The following is a 14405-nucleotide window of genomic DNA, read 5'->3' on the forward strand; positions in this document are numbered from 1 at the left end:
GGGGAATTCTGGAAGTTGTGGTCCAAAAAACTAGCTATCCCAAGCTTTGGTGGGAAAGCATAGTGCCTCTATGTGTGGAGATTTTGCCAACTCTGATAGTCCTATCTGAAGCAAATGTGTCAAATCTTGTTTTAAAGATTTCTAAATCCATGGCCAACACCATGATTGTGCATTTTGTAACTCAGGTGTGTGTGTGCGTGTGTGTGCGTGTTTGTGTATGTGTGTGTGTGTGTGTGTGTGTGTGTGTGTGCACGCCAAATCTATTGAGTATCCATCAGTTATATTATGATGGAAGGCAGGGGGAAAAAATCATTCTCGCTCTCAAAATTGAAACCATATTTCCCTTCTGTACACTCAAGCAGGCCTAAAGATTAGGCTTTTTCTTGTAAGGAAGTTGTTCTAGCTCCAACTGGGAACTGGGAAAGCTAGTTACAGGCATACAGAAACTCCACTCTGCCCCCCCCCCGGTTTAATTTCTTCAACCCACTTGAGGAGAAGAATGGTGGCTTTCAGTCCATAGACGTCCAAACTTAATTCAACCACTTAATACAGCTAAGGAAAGAGCCCTATTTCTATCCAAAGAAATTGCAATTTGTATTAAGGTTCTGAACTGCTTCCCCCCCAATTAGCAAGATGCTCTTTTAAGGGGATTATTTTGCAGGCAGGAGACAATTAAGGACTTGTAGGCATCTCTCTGGATCTTTGAATGGGCTAGATGCAAAACTAGCTGTGTCTCGGTTGTGAGTGACAGCCTGTTTTGATACCTGCTGGATGCCCCTTGGGCAGAAAACTAGGCTAGGCTATGGCCGTGCACAGACTCCATGTCATAGGAGGCTAAATCCTGCACTGGGAAAATGCTACCATCTGCCACAATCATCTGCTATGCAAATATAGGCAACGTTATAGGCATATATAATAAAGTTCCAAATTGCATTGAAATGCAGCTATAATAACTTACACAGAAACTGTCTATGCATGTGTGTTTCACTTTTGATTCTGATAGTCATGTGCAGAAGGTCATTCAAGGCTCTGCCTTCAGCCACTGGAAGACTTAAGCTATCGCCTTGGGGCTTCTGAAGGTTCAGCAGATGCATCTACCCGCTTACAAGTTTATCTATCTGAATAATAAGTTAGAAATTTGCTGGGGTTATTTTAAATAAGACTCAAATACCTGGAACACATGTTAATGTTGTCTGCCATTAATAAGAGCTTGAGAAAAATCACTTCTCTGGAGTAGACGACTCCAGAGAAGTCACTCCAGAGAAGTCACTGGCTGCGCTGGTTGAGGGATTATGAGCCTGTCCACACTGGCATATAGTTTATGGAATATGGTTCCTTGACAGCACCGTTTGTCATGGGAAAAAAGACCTCATCTGCTTATGTTTCTTCTTAAAATGATCCGTCCTTCCCCTTTAAGAGCTGACCCATATCCTTCTGGCACAGGGTTAGGGCATGCAATCTTTTTTTGGGGTGTGTGTGTGTGATTCATTGAGATGAAAAATATCTCTTTGTTCAGCCTTCCCAGATTTGTACCAAGAGTTAAAACAGATTGCACTGAACAGAAAGACCTTTTAAGCACCAACAGGATTGCACCAAATTTCACAGTGTGGACAGGCCCTTCGTGACATACAATAATAATTTTAAAAACATCCTTTGCCAGCCTGGGTCATTAACACAAGGTTTTTCATGATAGCTTTTAAAGTCCAGAGAATGGTGAGCCATGATCTCCATCTCATCCGTGGAAGCACTCAGATATGGTGTCTACAAGGCCAAAACTGCCAGGCTGAGTTCTTGAGAGGCATCTTCAATTAGCAGAAAAGTTACATTTATGCTTCCCAGGAGAAGGGGATAAGTAGAAAAAAGCAAGCTGACGCACCAGCCTCTCAACAGATAGAACCTCCCCAATACGGCCCATCATTTTGGACAAATACCATGGTTCACTGCTAAGCCACCTCTCTCTCAACACAGTTGCAGATCCCCCCCCCCTTAAGTGATAGAATTGCACATTTTATGCTTGATGACAAAGCAGGTGTATTACGGCCCTGAAGAGTAGTAAGCAAACATTTTGGGGCTCATGAACAATCTGTTCATCCAGTCGTACCTGAGTAAACAATCAAACCTGACTCAGCAAGCCATGTTATTTTAAAAGCCATTCATTCCTGAGCTTTTCTATCCAGTTAAATAATGAATCAAATTAACAGATATGGAATTAACAGGCAAGAATCTGCATGTGTTTTCTAGCAAATACATTTCCCTCTTCAGTGTGTAAGATTTGCACAAGGTCATGTGTGCGTGTGTGTGTGTGCATAGAACTTTATGTGGTGCTAACCCTGCATTGCAAACTTCATTACCGTGAGAGTAAAAATAGCTATAATGAACACACTACCTTGATATTATTGACCTCTCCACATAAAAAACATTTACTTATCCTGGAGCTGTTCTGCCATTAACGGCTCCAGGTTTAAAAGAATTTATAAAGCACATTTTAATGCTATTGAACCAAATGCATGTTTATGAAACTGAAGAATATACTTATCCTCTACAGATGAGGTAGCACAGAACTGCATCTTTGTACAATAATCCATTTGAATTTTTAACATCAACATCTTTTTCGTAACATGCACATTTATTGATGCATTCTTTGGCTCTACTAACAAGGTAATCAAAATAATGGTAATGGCTACATGTAGCCATGAAAACCCAAACATGTCTGTCTGTGGGCTGTTGAGTATGCATGTTGGCGCAGAACATCATATTTCCTTGCTGAGACAAAGAATCTGTAACAGCTCAGATCCTGCCCGAAGTACCGCTGAAAAGACGGCCAGAGTCTGCAGCACCCTGGACAGCTCCCAGTGACTAGACTGCACCACTGGAGGTGAACAGAAATGTCACAAATAGCATCCTTCAGTCTAGGGATTGCTGTCCTCTGGCCTACCAAGAATCACTGATAGTTGGTGCTTCTTCACCTTTGATCCCCTGCTTGAAGTCAAGGACAACCAGCAGATCAAAGGCCAAGAAGCACTGCCTTATTCTAACTCTTCCCAAGGCCCATTCCCCACCTGCAGGCATTAAGAGCTAAATCTCACCTTAAAGACAACTGCTTCTTTGCTTTGTAATATCCTGACCATCATCCTTGAGCCCAGGGCCTCAGCCTCTTGCTCAACCAGTGATCCATCAGCACCACACTCCCCTGGCTCAATGGATTTGGCTCTGAGCTCAAAATTGCAGACATGACAGAAATCATTATCTATATGAAACCTGTGTGTATAGGAATGCATGCGCACTGTACTTAATTTACACACTGTTGCAAATGCACAGTGAGAAGGAGGAGGCTACTGGCAAGTGGTGTCCTGCTGTTGCAGCCTGGCTACCGTGGGATGAGCCCTCATAATTTCGCCCAGAAGATGAAAAATCAAAGGCAAAGGAAAGACTAACTCTGCTCCAATAATTCCGTATTGAAAAATTAAGAGGATTAATTAGGAAGTGAGAAATCTCTCTATTTCAATTTGTGATGCTCCTGCAAATCTCATAGGCATTTTCTTCCCCCTGCTTTTTAAATATCAGGTTGCAGAACCTGAGAGTCAATCCCATTCCCTGGCATGGTAATCAGTCTGAATTTTTAACACTTTCCCCCTTACATTTCCTACAACAAATACATTTATTTAAGCATTCTACCAATGCAGACATTTTCCTGTTGATTAAAGTATGCTTTGTGCATTATTTTTTCCAACTAAGATTGTTGTTGTTACATACAATTTGCTCCAAAATAAAGTATAAATGTAAAAATTCTTGAGGCAAGGCTTGTTGCTTTTCATAACAAGTCTCAGGATGTATGAAATGTGTCCTTTGTCAAGACAGTTAAATCCAACAAAATACTCTTCCAGACCTAGGATTAAAACGGCATAGATGCGTAGGTCCATTCCCATCAGAATTCCCTGAATTCCCAGCAAAACCACCTTGAGTCAACATAATTTTCATCCTCTAACTTTCCTTCAGCCACCTACTCTCGCCACCAAGCAAGTTCAAATACTGACCCCTGACAGCTTGCACCAAATCCACAGGATAAATATTTCGCTCCAAGCAGGCAACAGGAAGATACTTACATTCTGCTTTGGCACAGATGAGGCAGGCAGTGGTGCAGTTAAAGAAATGTAGAATCCCAGCAACGGCCACGCTGATGTCGGTGTTGCTGGGGTGGAGGTTCAAGGTGGTGAATCTCTGCAGCTGCAGTTTAAGGAATTCTTCTGGAGCAACCTTGAAATGGGGAACCTGACAAAGGAAGGGAGATCATTTGAAGAAGAGAGGCAGGACTTTATTAGTTACCCTGTGGAGATGCCTTCATTGCAGCACCAAAAACATAATCAAATCCATCAATTTCTCATTCCAGGCCCTAGAACCCTTATCAGGCTGGGCCTTACATAACGTAGGCAAAGGAAAAGCAGAACATGTCCCAATATATCCTGGCCAAATGTTATAGCCATGGGGAACTCCTGCTACTTAGGATCCAAATCGGAGATCATGAGCTTCATGAACCAGCATCAGGTGTGGCATCACCAGGTTATACCTCAAAAATATATAGAATCAATAGTCAATCACCTTTACAGACAAAGGTGTTCCTGGCATTCAGCAAACTGCCCTTTCATTGCCTTTTAGTCAATGGCCGCTATACCAGCGTGGAGCTGAAACCCTGAATAGTAAATCAGTTCCTCTACCAACCAAGCTGTGGTTTAAATGCACATTGTTTCCTGTAAATTGAATAGGTTTCCTTAATTGCCTGCAAAAGCATCATGGACGCACAATGCAGAACCAGCCGCTGGGTTTGGCCTGCACCACGCAGGGCCTCTTGGGTGCAAAATCTGGGGTGCGTGGTTGCAACACATTCACAAAGGTGCCCCAGTTCTCATCCTCAATATTTGATCATGTGCAGTGCAGCTGGCCAGCGGAGTTTACACAGTGTTGCGTTTGCAAAGAGGAAACAGCTACGGTAAGACCAGTTCTCCAGAGGGTTCGTAAAGCATGAGTCCTAATAATAGCTCATTTGCTAGTAATAAATCAAAGCAGAAGCAGGGGAGCCTAGATTTCTCTCTGCCAAGCATAGCAACACCAAGCCCGGACCTGGGGGACTTGAGCGGTTTCTTCAAAGCGTTATTCCCTGTGCTCAGCTTGGGGAAGCTGATAGCAGGGCAACAGTGCAGACGGCACATTCAAGAGGATGACATGGTTCAGGGGCTTTGTGAAACGGGGAGGGGGTGAGCAAAAACATTCCCTGCTTCTTCCCACCCCAAACTGAATTATTTGGAAGAAGCATAAAATGTGGCAAAGGGAAACATCTGGTTATGCTACATTATGGGAAACGTCAAGTTCTCTTTGCTTCCATTACTGGAGCTTCTAAAAAGTTATAACGCCGTGCCTGCAATCACACTTCTCTTGGGGCAAGGCTGTTAACCAGCTGCACAAGCAGTTTGGTTGGTAATAGAAAAGTTAAAGAGCAATAATCTAAAGTCTGCCTTGATTTCACTCCACAGCCCTCCGCCCAGGCTCAATTAAGAGGGAGGAAAGCAGCCGGCGTTCCTCCAGGCAGCTCCCCTTAACTGAAGCAGACAGGGCACCCCCAGGATGTGCTTGTTGAACGTTAAAGGATGCCAGATGGAATCTGACCCTGGCAGCAAATGCCACGGACTGGGTGAAAGGCCCCAACAACCAAGGGCTTGGCCAAGATCAAATTAGTAGCTCAGCCATGGACCTTCAAATGACCTTGAGTGGTGCTTGCTATAGATCTCTGCCTGGATCTTTGACCCTGGCTAACCTTCTTCAACCTTCTGCCTTCTTGATGAAGAACCACTGACCCAAAGGGGACAGCGTAAAGTGCCTTTAGATTAATAAAAACACACATCAATTCAAGCCCTGTAATGCAAATTGCACAATCTGTGTTGCAAAAAACAACAGTGAACCAACCTTGTGGCATTTTATAGACGAATATGTCTATTACTTCATCATGCTTTGTGGCCAAGGGTTCACTGCATAAAGTCTGGTACTCAGTGGCTGAAATCTTCTTGCTTAGCACAGTAAGTCTCAAGAAGAGTAGTCCCATTGAATCAGTGGGGATTTGGTTGACTCATCACTGAATATTTACTGTTTCCTTTGGCCAGCTCTACCTGGGATTTACTGCACTCAGCATCAGGATTTCAGCCAGTGTATACATACACACACATACGCATGTAGAGAAAAGAAATTACAAACAATGTGATTTTCTTGTCTATCCATTTGAAAAGTAGATGACAGATACCACAACGTCTCTAGCTTTGCCTTGTTAATTAACACCTGGAATGGTAGAGGAAATCGTTGCCTCTTTTCAAGCCTGAACAGATTATAAAATTCCTCAATAAGAAGTTGTGTCGCACTTTCACAGACAATGAAACACGGATCTCCCTGCGACCCTCCCATTTGCAAACAAGGCAGCTCCTGGGATTTTGTTGCGAAATGCAGTACGGATCGCAACACAGCGATCAAGTGATAGAGGAAACAGTCGATCAGTCAGCCACCCACCGAGATGCCAGGCTTGTTGTTACGTGCCATCAAGTCAGAACTGACCTAGAACAACCCAATATGTCAGTTCTGACTTGATGGCTGAGATATTTAAGGAGTGGTTTTACTACTTCCACACACACACCCCACTGAGTTTTGATGTCTAAGTAGGGATTCAGACCTAGACCTCCTGAGTTTTAGTCTGTCACTCTATCCACTGCAGCACATTGGGTATCCCAGGCGTCAGGCAGGGCCACCGTTTCCATGTGCTAGATTCTTTTCTGCACCGGAACCCTTGAGGCCAGCCACTCTGGAGGCTCTGCTTACTCTTTGTGGTTCCTTCCATGCCCTGGTGGGGAGAATGACCTTGGTACCCACAAAACGCTGCCCGACACTCACTGCAGAAAACAACCAGCTCTGCAGCCAGTCCAGCTTGAATTGTTAGTGAGTGGGTGGAAACAGTACCATGGGCATTACTTAATGTGTCCAGAGAATGGGTAATCAGAACTTCAGAAACACTCCAGCCAGCCATCCCACTACCCTGAAATTTGAGTTACCTGGACATTTCTTTGGGAAGGCAGAAAGAGCTGGGAGTCGCCTTGTTGGCAGAAGAATGGGAATGTTTGAGGCGGAAACAATGAAAAAAATAACTAAGATCAATGGACTGCAAGGAAAGTAAATGAGGATGGATATACAGAAGGGTTTCTAATGATTGGTGATCTGACACTGAAGGATGTTCTCAATCTGAACTCAGGCAGGCAAGCAAACACATCAGAGCAAGAAGAGAGAAATCTAGAACTGGCTGGGGGACAAGCACGCCCCTCTCCAAAAATTCCGGCAGTAGGTGGGATGTGGTGGAAGGCATGTGTAGTCAACAGGCTGGTTGCTGCAGGTCTTAAAAATAACCTTCCCTTTCAAAGGCTTGTATGATGACTCTGTTACTCTGAACACACACTGGAAGCCAAGTGTTAGCTCAGTGGAAATCAGAGAGGGAGAGGCAGTGTTCCTCTGCTCAATGAACTCTCTCACCCACCCTAAGGGTCCTATAATATAATTTTGCAGAAATGGCAATATGTCCAATAGAACCTAGGTATTCTGTTATATGTACAGTGTATTAAACATGGTAAAATACTAAATGGATAGTAGAATTGCATCACAAGAAATATACATGTAATGGAAGAGAAGATGAATAAAACATTACAATAGATGAGAAAGATGATGCTATCACAGATTTCAGTGAAGACACAAAGAAAAATCATTAAATCTTAAAACTTTAATGCATTTTCAATTTCATGGACTTCAAATAAATATATCCTGCTCAACACGAGATTGCTACGAAACAAATCATATTAACAGCTTGTGCTTAAATCCAACCAGTAGTTCCAACTGAAGTAGACCTAGAGAATTAGCAGTTGAATGAAAAATCAACACTTTTGTAAATGAGTCCCAGTGATTTAAATGGTCTTCTGGAATTGGGACTGCCAATTACGGTACATTTAAACCCCAGAAAGCATGGAGTAGATTTGTCTCTCAAATCTCAACAAAGTCCAGGTATTATTTGAAAAAGATGTACAGATATCATGCTAGCAGACACAGGAATGTAAAACCAGTCCTGATTTGCTGTGAGTGTAATATTTTTAAAGGCCCAACCTGAAGACTCTTTTCATCATGACATTTTGGAAATCCTTTTCTAGGCTGGGGGCTGCAACACATTCCTAACAAATGACGTGCTTGAAAACAGCTGCTTTGGTCCTGACCTCTCTGTAGCAAGGAATGTGGGTTAGGAGCAGCACTCATACAGGTAAAACCTATGACAATAGCTGAAATCCAGTATTAAGTTGCAAGTAGAGTAGAACCACTCAATCAGTGGGGATTCAGTGAGTCAACACTTTTGCAAGTTCCAGTGATTCAATGGGCCTATTCTACTTATAGATTAATACTGGATTTTCAAGTCAGACCTTAGGTCTGTTTAGCTCAGTTGTGTCAATTACATCTTGGGTAGGAGCAACTCCTTGAACTCCTAGACTGCTATTGGAAATCTTACTACCTGCAATACCAAATGCTGAATGAGGGCTCAATCCCTGATCTGGCTGGTCACCAAAAGATCTTCTCCAGGACCTTGTTTGCCCACTTAAAGGACAGGGATTTTCTTAGAAGCCAGCTGTCTGGATAGCTCCGTGGTTTAGATCTCTGGCTGCAGAGCTAGAGGCTGGGAGTTCAATTCCCCACTCTGCCTCCATGGGGGAGAGTCAGCCTGTATGGCCTTGGGCCAGCTGCACAATGGCCCCAGGGAAACCCCGTGAAGAAATGAATGGTCAACCACGTCTGAGTATTCTCTACCTGGAAAATCCTGAAAATGGTTGCCATAAGTCAGAATTGATTTGGTAGCACATGATGATGATGATGATGACGACGATGACGATGACGACGACGACGACGACGACGACGACGATGATGATGATGATGATGATGATGATGATGATGATGATTAAAGCAGCCAAGAGTAACACTGGGTGTGGATAGGGCTGGGGACTACAGAGGTAAACTGGTAAAGCAGGCAAAACCTAGGGTATTCTTTGAAAAGACAGTGAAGGAGATGCAAATGTGAATGAAGTGGCTGCATTAGAAACCAAGAAAGAAATAGAAAGCAAATCCTCTAGGGTAGAGAGCAGTAAGACTAGGGCTGGGAGAAGTGATTTTTTTTGAAGGGGGGAAGTGAAAGCTCTGAGAATCTATCAATCAGCAAAGTTGAAGTCAAAGTCAAAAGTTCTGAGATAAGTTAAAGTCTTGAAAACAGTAACTGTCCCAAGCACTGGGGAAGACTTCAGACATTTATTTAGGAACAGAAATCAAAGTTGCCACATCCTACAGACAGACAGACAGACAGACAGACAGACAGACAGACAGACAGACAGACAGACAGACAGACAGACAGACAGACAGACAGACAGAAATTTGTAGGCTGCCTTTCTCCCATGGAGAGGACTCTCATTCTATTCTCTTCCTCCGCCTTCGTGGCAGTGACATTGCACTGTTTCATTTTGGCCAAAATTTTATTTGAACCCCAGTTCCCAAACTTTTGAAAAAGGTTTTGGCCATGAAAATACCTGGAAGCAATTTGGAACCAGTGAACAGCTTCAATTTATTTGTGAATGCCTCCCATTGACTTGTTGACTTTCAATCCGTCCAAAAGCTGGTGGAAAAGAACAGGCTAGAGAGGCGACTAAATGGCAGAAAGATGTATAAGGGTTTAAGCGGATGAATAACAAGTGCTCTCTTCTTGGTGCCCTGGGAATGGAGGTGGATCGACACAAAGCAGCAAAGGGCTTATAAAATATTACATCAGGTCCATTGTTTGGAAACGTTATCATGCGTTTTGTATTAAAACATTCCAAACAAAAAAGGAGACCTGAAGTTTTCCTGAAGATGGATGTCAAGGGCAGGCTCAGAAGCTTGTCAGGGGGATCAGCCACAGATTTATTTCTACCACACACTGGAAATGTACTTCTTGGCTGACCTTTTTTAAAAAACTTTTTTGGCAAATATTTTCACCAGGGTTGTGCACCAGTTTTGGACAGATCCTGCATGACTAAATGAACCTGCTTAATTTGGTCAGATTTGTATGCGGTCCAGACTGGAGTGGAGTGGGCAAGACCTGGTTCTGAAGTGAAGTGAAACCAATTTATAAACTGATGCATGTTCAAATCAGATGGCCCACAAACTGTTTCAGTCTTTTTCCTTCTTCATGAAAACTTGCATACATATATTTTTGTTATTTTCATAACATGTGCGGTTATTTACATTTTTAACCCAATTTGCATGATTCCTCATCAAATAGTAATTTCCAAAAGTGTGCTGCTTAAATGTGCTGTTTATATATCACCCCATATTTCTCAAGACACTCTCTGGGTGATTTACAATTCAAGTATGTAGGCTATACATTGCCCTCATCCCCAGCAAGCTGGGTACTCAATTTACCAACCATGGAAGAACAGAAGACTGAGTCAACCTTGAACTGGCTACCTGAATCCGCTGGGATCAAAATCAGGTTGTGAATTGAGTTTTTGACTGCAGTACTGCAGTTTAACCACAGGACCACAAAGCTCCTACTAAATGTTAAAGGTGCACCTGGCTTGGTTTGCCCTCCATCTCTTCTGAAAAAAAGGCTGTAAGTTTCAGAAATGCATGAATTCTTGGGGTGAGATAAGTCTTTTCTTGCAACCAACTGTGAGACGTGAAAAGTCTATCGTCACTGAAAATGTTGAGTTACTGAAATTCTTTCCCATGTCATTCCTCAATCACACGAATATCAAAGCTCTGGTCTTGGATGGGAAAACTTCTCAACTGTTAGAGCAATACAACAATGGAACGATTATCTCAAGAGGCAGTCAGTGCTCTAACTCTGGAGGCATTCAAGAGAAAATTGGACAAGCATCTGTCAGATAGTTGTCCAATTTGATTTGGATGCTGGCATTGAGCAGGGGGTTGGCCTCCATGGCCTTATAGGCCCCTTCCAACTCAATTATTCTATGGTTGCAAACAAGGTATTTATTCCACTCACCTCTTTCTCCCCACAGATATTGCTGATGATAGAGCTGGAAGCAGGACTTGACGATGGTCCCAGGACAGCAACCACTCCTTTGGGAAGGATCTGGCACACTGGTAATGCCCATAGAGAGAGTCAACCAGCAGGAGAAGAAAGAAGAGTTACTGAGGTGCCCACCTAAATGGATAAATACAGACTTTTAAGAATGGCATTGCTAGATCCAAAGCTCTCTCTTCCAATGGGGGGGGCAACCAGATACTTCCAGGAAGCCCATGAGCAAGGCATTAGGAAGATCCGCTCTCCTTGTTTGCTAATACCACAACTTGATCAAAATGTGTGTTTCATATTGGCTGGGGAGATTCTGGAATTTAAAGTTAAAAAAACACACACACACACACAAAGTTTCCAAGTTGCGGTCCACAGTGCCTGTTAAAATATACACTTTACTCCATCCTCCTCCAAGGAGTTCAAAGCAGGATACTTTGAGACTCCCTCTCCATGTTATCTGCTCAGCAATCTTGGAAGAAAGGTCAGAATGGGGGGGGGGGGGACAGAGACTACTCAGGGTCACTTCTAAGGAGGTTCATGGCTGGGCCTGGGTCTCTGCCGTTCCAGCTTAGCTCTCCAACCGCTGCACAACACTCGTCCTCAACTTGATCAACTTCATATCGCTACCTTATATTGATGTCAAATTTCTGGCCCATCTTCCTAGGTACCATCTACCCAAATGGTAGCAGCCTCAGGTAGGGCCTCGCCGGGCCCTACCACTTAGGGCAACTTACTTAACTAGAGGTGGAACCAGGATACACTCCATTACCAAACAAGAGCGTCTCCCTTATTCTTACAACCTGCCTGACAGGTAGGCTAAGCAGTGAGACCACACCACGCTTACAAGTGAGTGAAGATTTGAACCAGTGTTTCTCTTTTCCAAGCCCTGAAGTAGGAGGAGACCTTGCTATTTCCTTCTGCCAGTTAAATTAATTAACATACATGGAGCCCACTGCTCTTGTTTTCATCTCTCTTCTCTTCTTATCCCTACCAAACCTACACTGGGCTTTCTTGGAGCACTTTAGGACTATTTTAATTGGTGTTCATGGGAGACATTAAGCGAGGAAATGACCCAGATTAAAGCAATGTACTGAGATGACTAATGCATGCACATTTCCTGTGCCTTCATTCACAGAAGCAAATTATAAGAATAAGAGAACAGAAATATTTTGGTCTTTGCTTCTCTTTAATCCACATTCTTTTCCCCAAGAGCCCAGAGGTAGACAGTGGCAAGAATATGATATTATGTTAGCTGGTTTGGGTCCCTTTATTGGAAGAAAAGTGGGGCATAAATAGAAAGAACCGAAGATGGTTGGGTCAGTAGGTCAAAATCATTCTGTGGTTCAATAGGGTTGTACAGGGAAGGTCTATGAAAAGGAGAAGACCTGACTCCAACGTATAGCTGCAACTAAAGGAGACCCATCGAAACACTGGGATTTACCTAAATGTTGACTCACCACTCCATAGCTGGTTCACTGGCTCTCCTCTAACTGGGTGTACCAACCAACCAACTGGATTTAGGTCACAAAAACATTCCTGAAACAGTTACATAGATTGACTTTGCATTCTGATGTTCACCATGCAAGCATCTCTCCAAACCTCACCTCCCCCAGTGGACTACATGCTGTAGTTGATTCCAACCTATGGTGTGTACTCTAGATTTGCTGTGTGTGTGTGTGTGTGTGCGTGCGTGTGTGCGTGCGTGCGTGCGTGCGTGCGTGTGTGTGTATGTGTGTGTGTGTGTAACTGTCTATGCTAGAAGCAAGTGGAATGGATATCAGGAGAAAAAAAGAGGAAAGTTGAAACAGCCACAAAGAGTGTAAGGTATTGTGTAAGGCACAACCCTAAACTAGGGAGGGTACACGGTTTGTGGGAAGATGCAGAGAGCCTCTGTACAATCCAACTGACACCAATGCATATTTGCAGTTTTGTATGTATGTCTCAGAATCAACCACATCTTGTCAAAAGGAAAGAAACCCAGATCAGAAACTGAATAATAAAGTTGGAATACTTTATTCAGGGATGTGTTGACTTCTGTGTCATTTCAAATCCTTCCGAAAAGGGGAAAAAGAAAGTTACTGCAGTCTCAACATACATTATTGAGAGATCACTGAAGAGAAAGCCAAGGTCTGTGTTGTCAAGAGACTTGGACATTATCATAATGGTTACTTTCAGCCCTTTTTCTTTAAAAAAAAGAGTCATGAATGTGTAATGCAGTGCTGGAAGGATGGTGGAAGGAGGCAAGACTCAGGAGAGTTATTCTCAATTCTGCCTATTAAGTCATTCTGCTTTCTCTGTCCTTCCTCGTAATTGGGATAGAACACCTCTCTAATGGAAGGAAATCATAGAATTTGCAGAAATGTCGAACCAATGCCTTTCCTTTATGAAGACAAAGATACTGAGATTGTGAGATGACGGCTGTTTAAAAAATCATTCACACATTCCTGCACTCCTCTCCCTGCCTCTCTTCCTCCATCTCTAGAGGGGCAATTTTCTAAGTATGGTACAGTGGAATCCCCCGTCATGGCTCTCACCTCTGGAAAAGCAAAAATGAAGCAAAAATTGTCAGGTCTGAGTGTGAATGTCACGGGTGTATCAAGGGGGGCGGGGGGGTCTTGTGCTATCCCATTGAATCTTGACGATTACATTCATACTCCATTCTTTAGGTATGCTGGCATAGTTGATTTAGGTAGGGGCTTAAAGGTCTTGTAAAAGCCCGCCCCAAAAGGAAACATAAACTTTACAAGCCCCAAGTTCCATGGCTCAGATTGATCCAGAAAAAGCTCCTGATTTATCCTGCAGACTTGAAAACTCTCCCCCTCAGCAAGTCTTCTAATTCCCTGCCATACAACTTAGGATGTGAAAATCTCTCTTTTCCAATTCTGTTCTATTTCTCCCCCCAAACCCAACTGTATTCTCATCCTTATTCATACTGAGAACTGTGAGAATTTACTGCCTCACTCACCGAAATCTGCATATATATTTTTCTTATTTATGTGTTTCAATTATTGGGTACAGGTCTTTACATATGAAGCCTAATTTCATTTCTCCATTTTTTTTGGCTAAAGTACACTTGTGGGCATCTTTTAAATACTGTATTCTCAGCTCTTTGCATTTTTTAAAACGTGCACATGGTTTTGTCTTCAAAACACACATAAACCTTGCAATAGTGTGAATGCTCAAAGAAAGGTGTGTTGCTTCTCTTAACACGTATGGAGAAGTGCAAAAATGCTACTTCATTCAAGACCACCAAATAGATACATATAATTTTACCATTCCTAAATGG

General features: G+C 42.9%; 1 protein-coding gene across 6 annotated transcripts in view; it reads right to left on the bottom strand.

Moving 5' to 3' along the window:
- GRIK4 (glutamate ionotropic receptor kainate type subunit 4) overlaps nucleotides 1-14405 on the bottom strand; it is a 371582-nt gene that overhangs the window by 113818 nt on the left and 243359 nt on the right. For all 6 annotated transcript variants that reach the window (XR_013538229.1, XM_020792582.3, XM_072979221.2 and 3 more), the window contains exons 4-5: nucleotides 11087-11184; nucleotides 4104-4269 (exon numbers count right to left, since the gene is read on the bottom strand). Coding sequence is in view for 5 of the 6 variants with exons in the window: in XM_020792582.3 (XP_020648241.3) it covers nucleotides 4104-4269; nucleotides 11087-11184 (264 nt within the window). In the remaining variant the exon portion in view is untranslated. The remainder of the gene's footprint in view (nucleotides 1-4103; nucleotides 4270-11086; nucleotides 11185-14405) is intronic.

This window comes from Pogona vitticeps, chromosome 8, assembly GCF_051106095.1.
Source record: "Pogona vitticeps strain Pit_001003342236 chromosome 8, PviZW2.1, whole genome shotgun sequence".
In the NCBI taxonomy this organism is placed as follows: domain Eukaryota; kingdom Metazoa; phylum Chordata; class Lepidosauria; order Squamata; family Agamidae; genus Pogona; species Pogona vitticeps.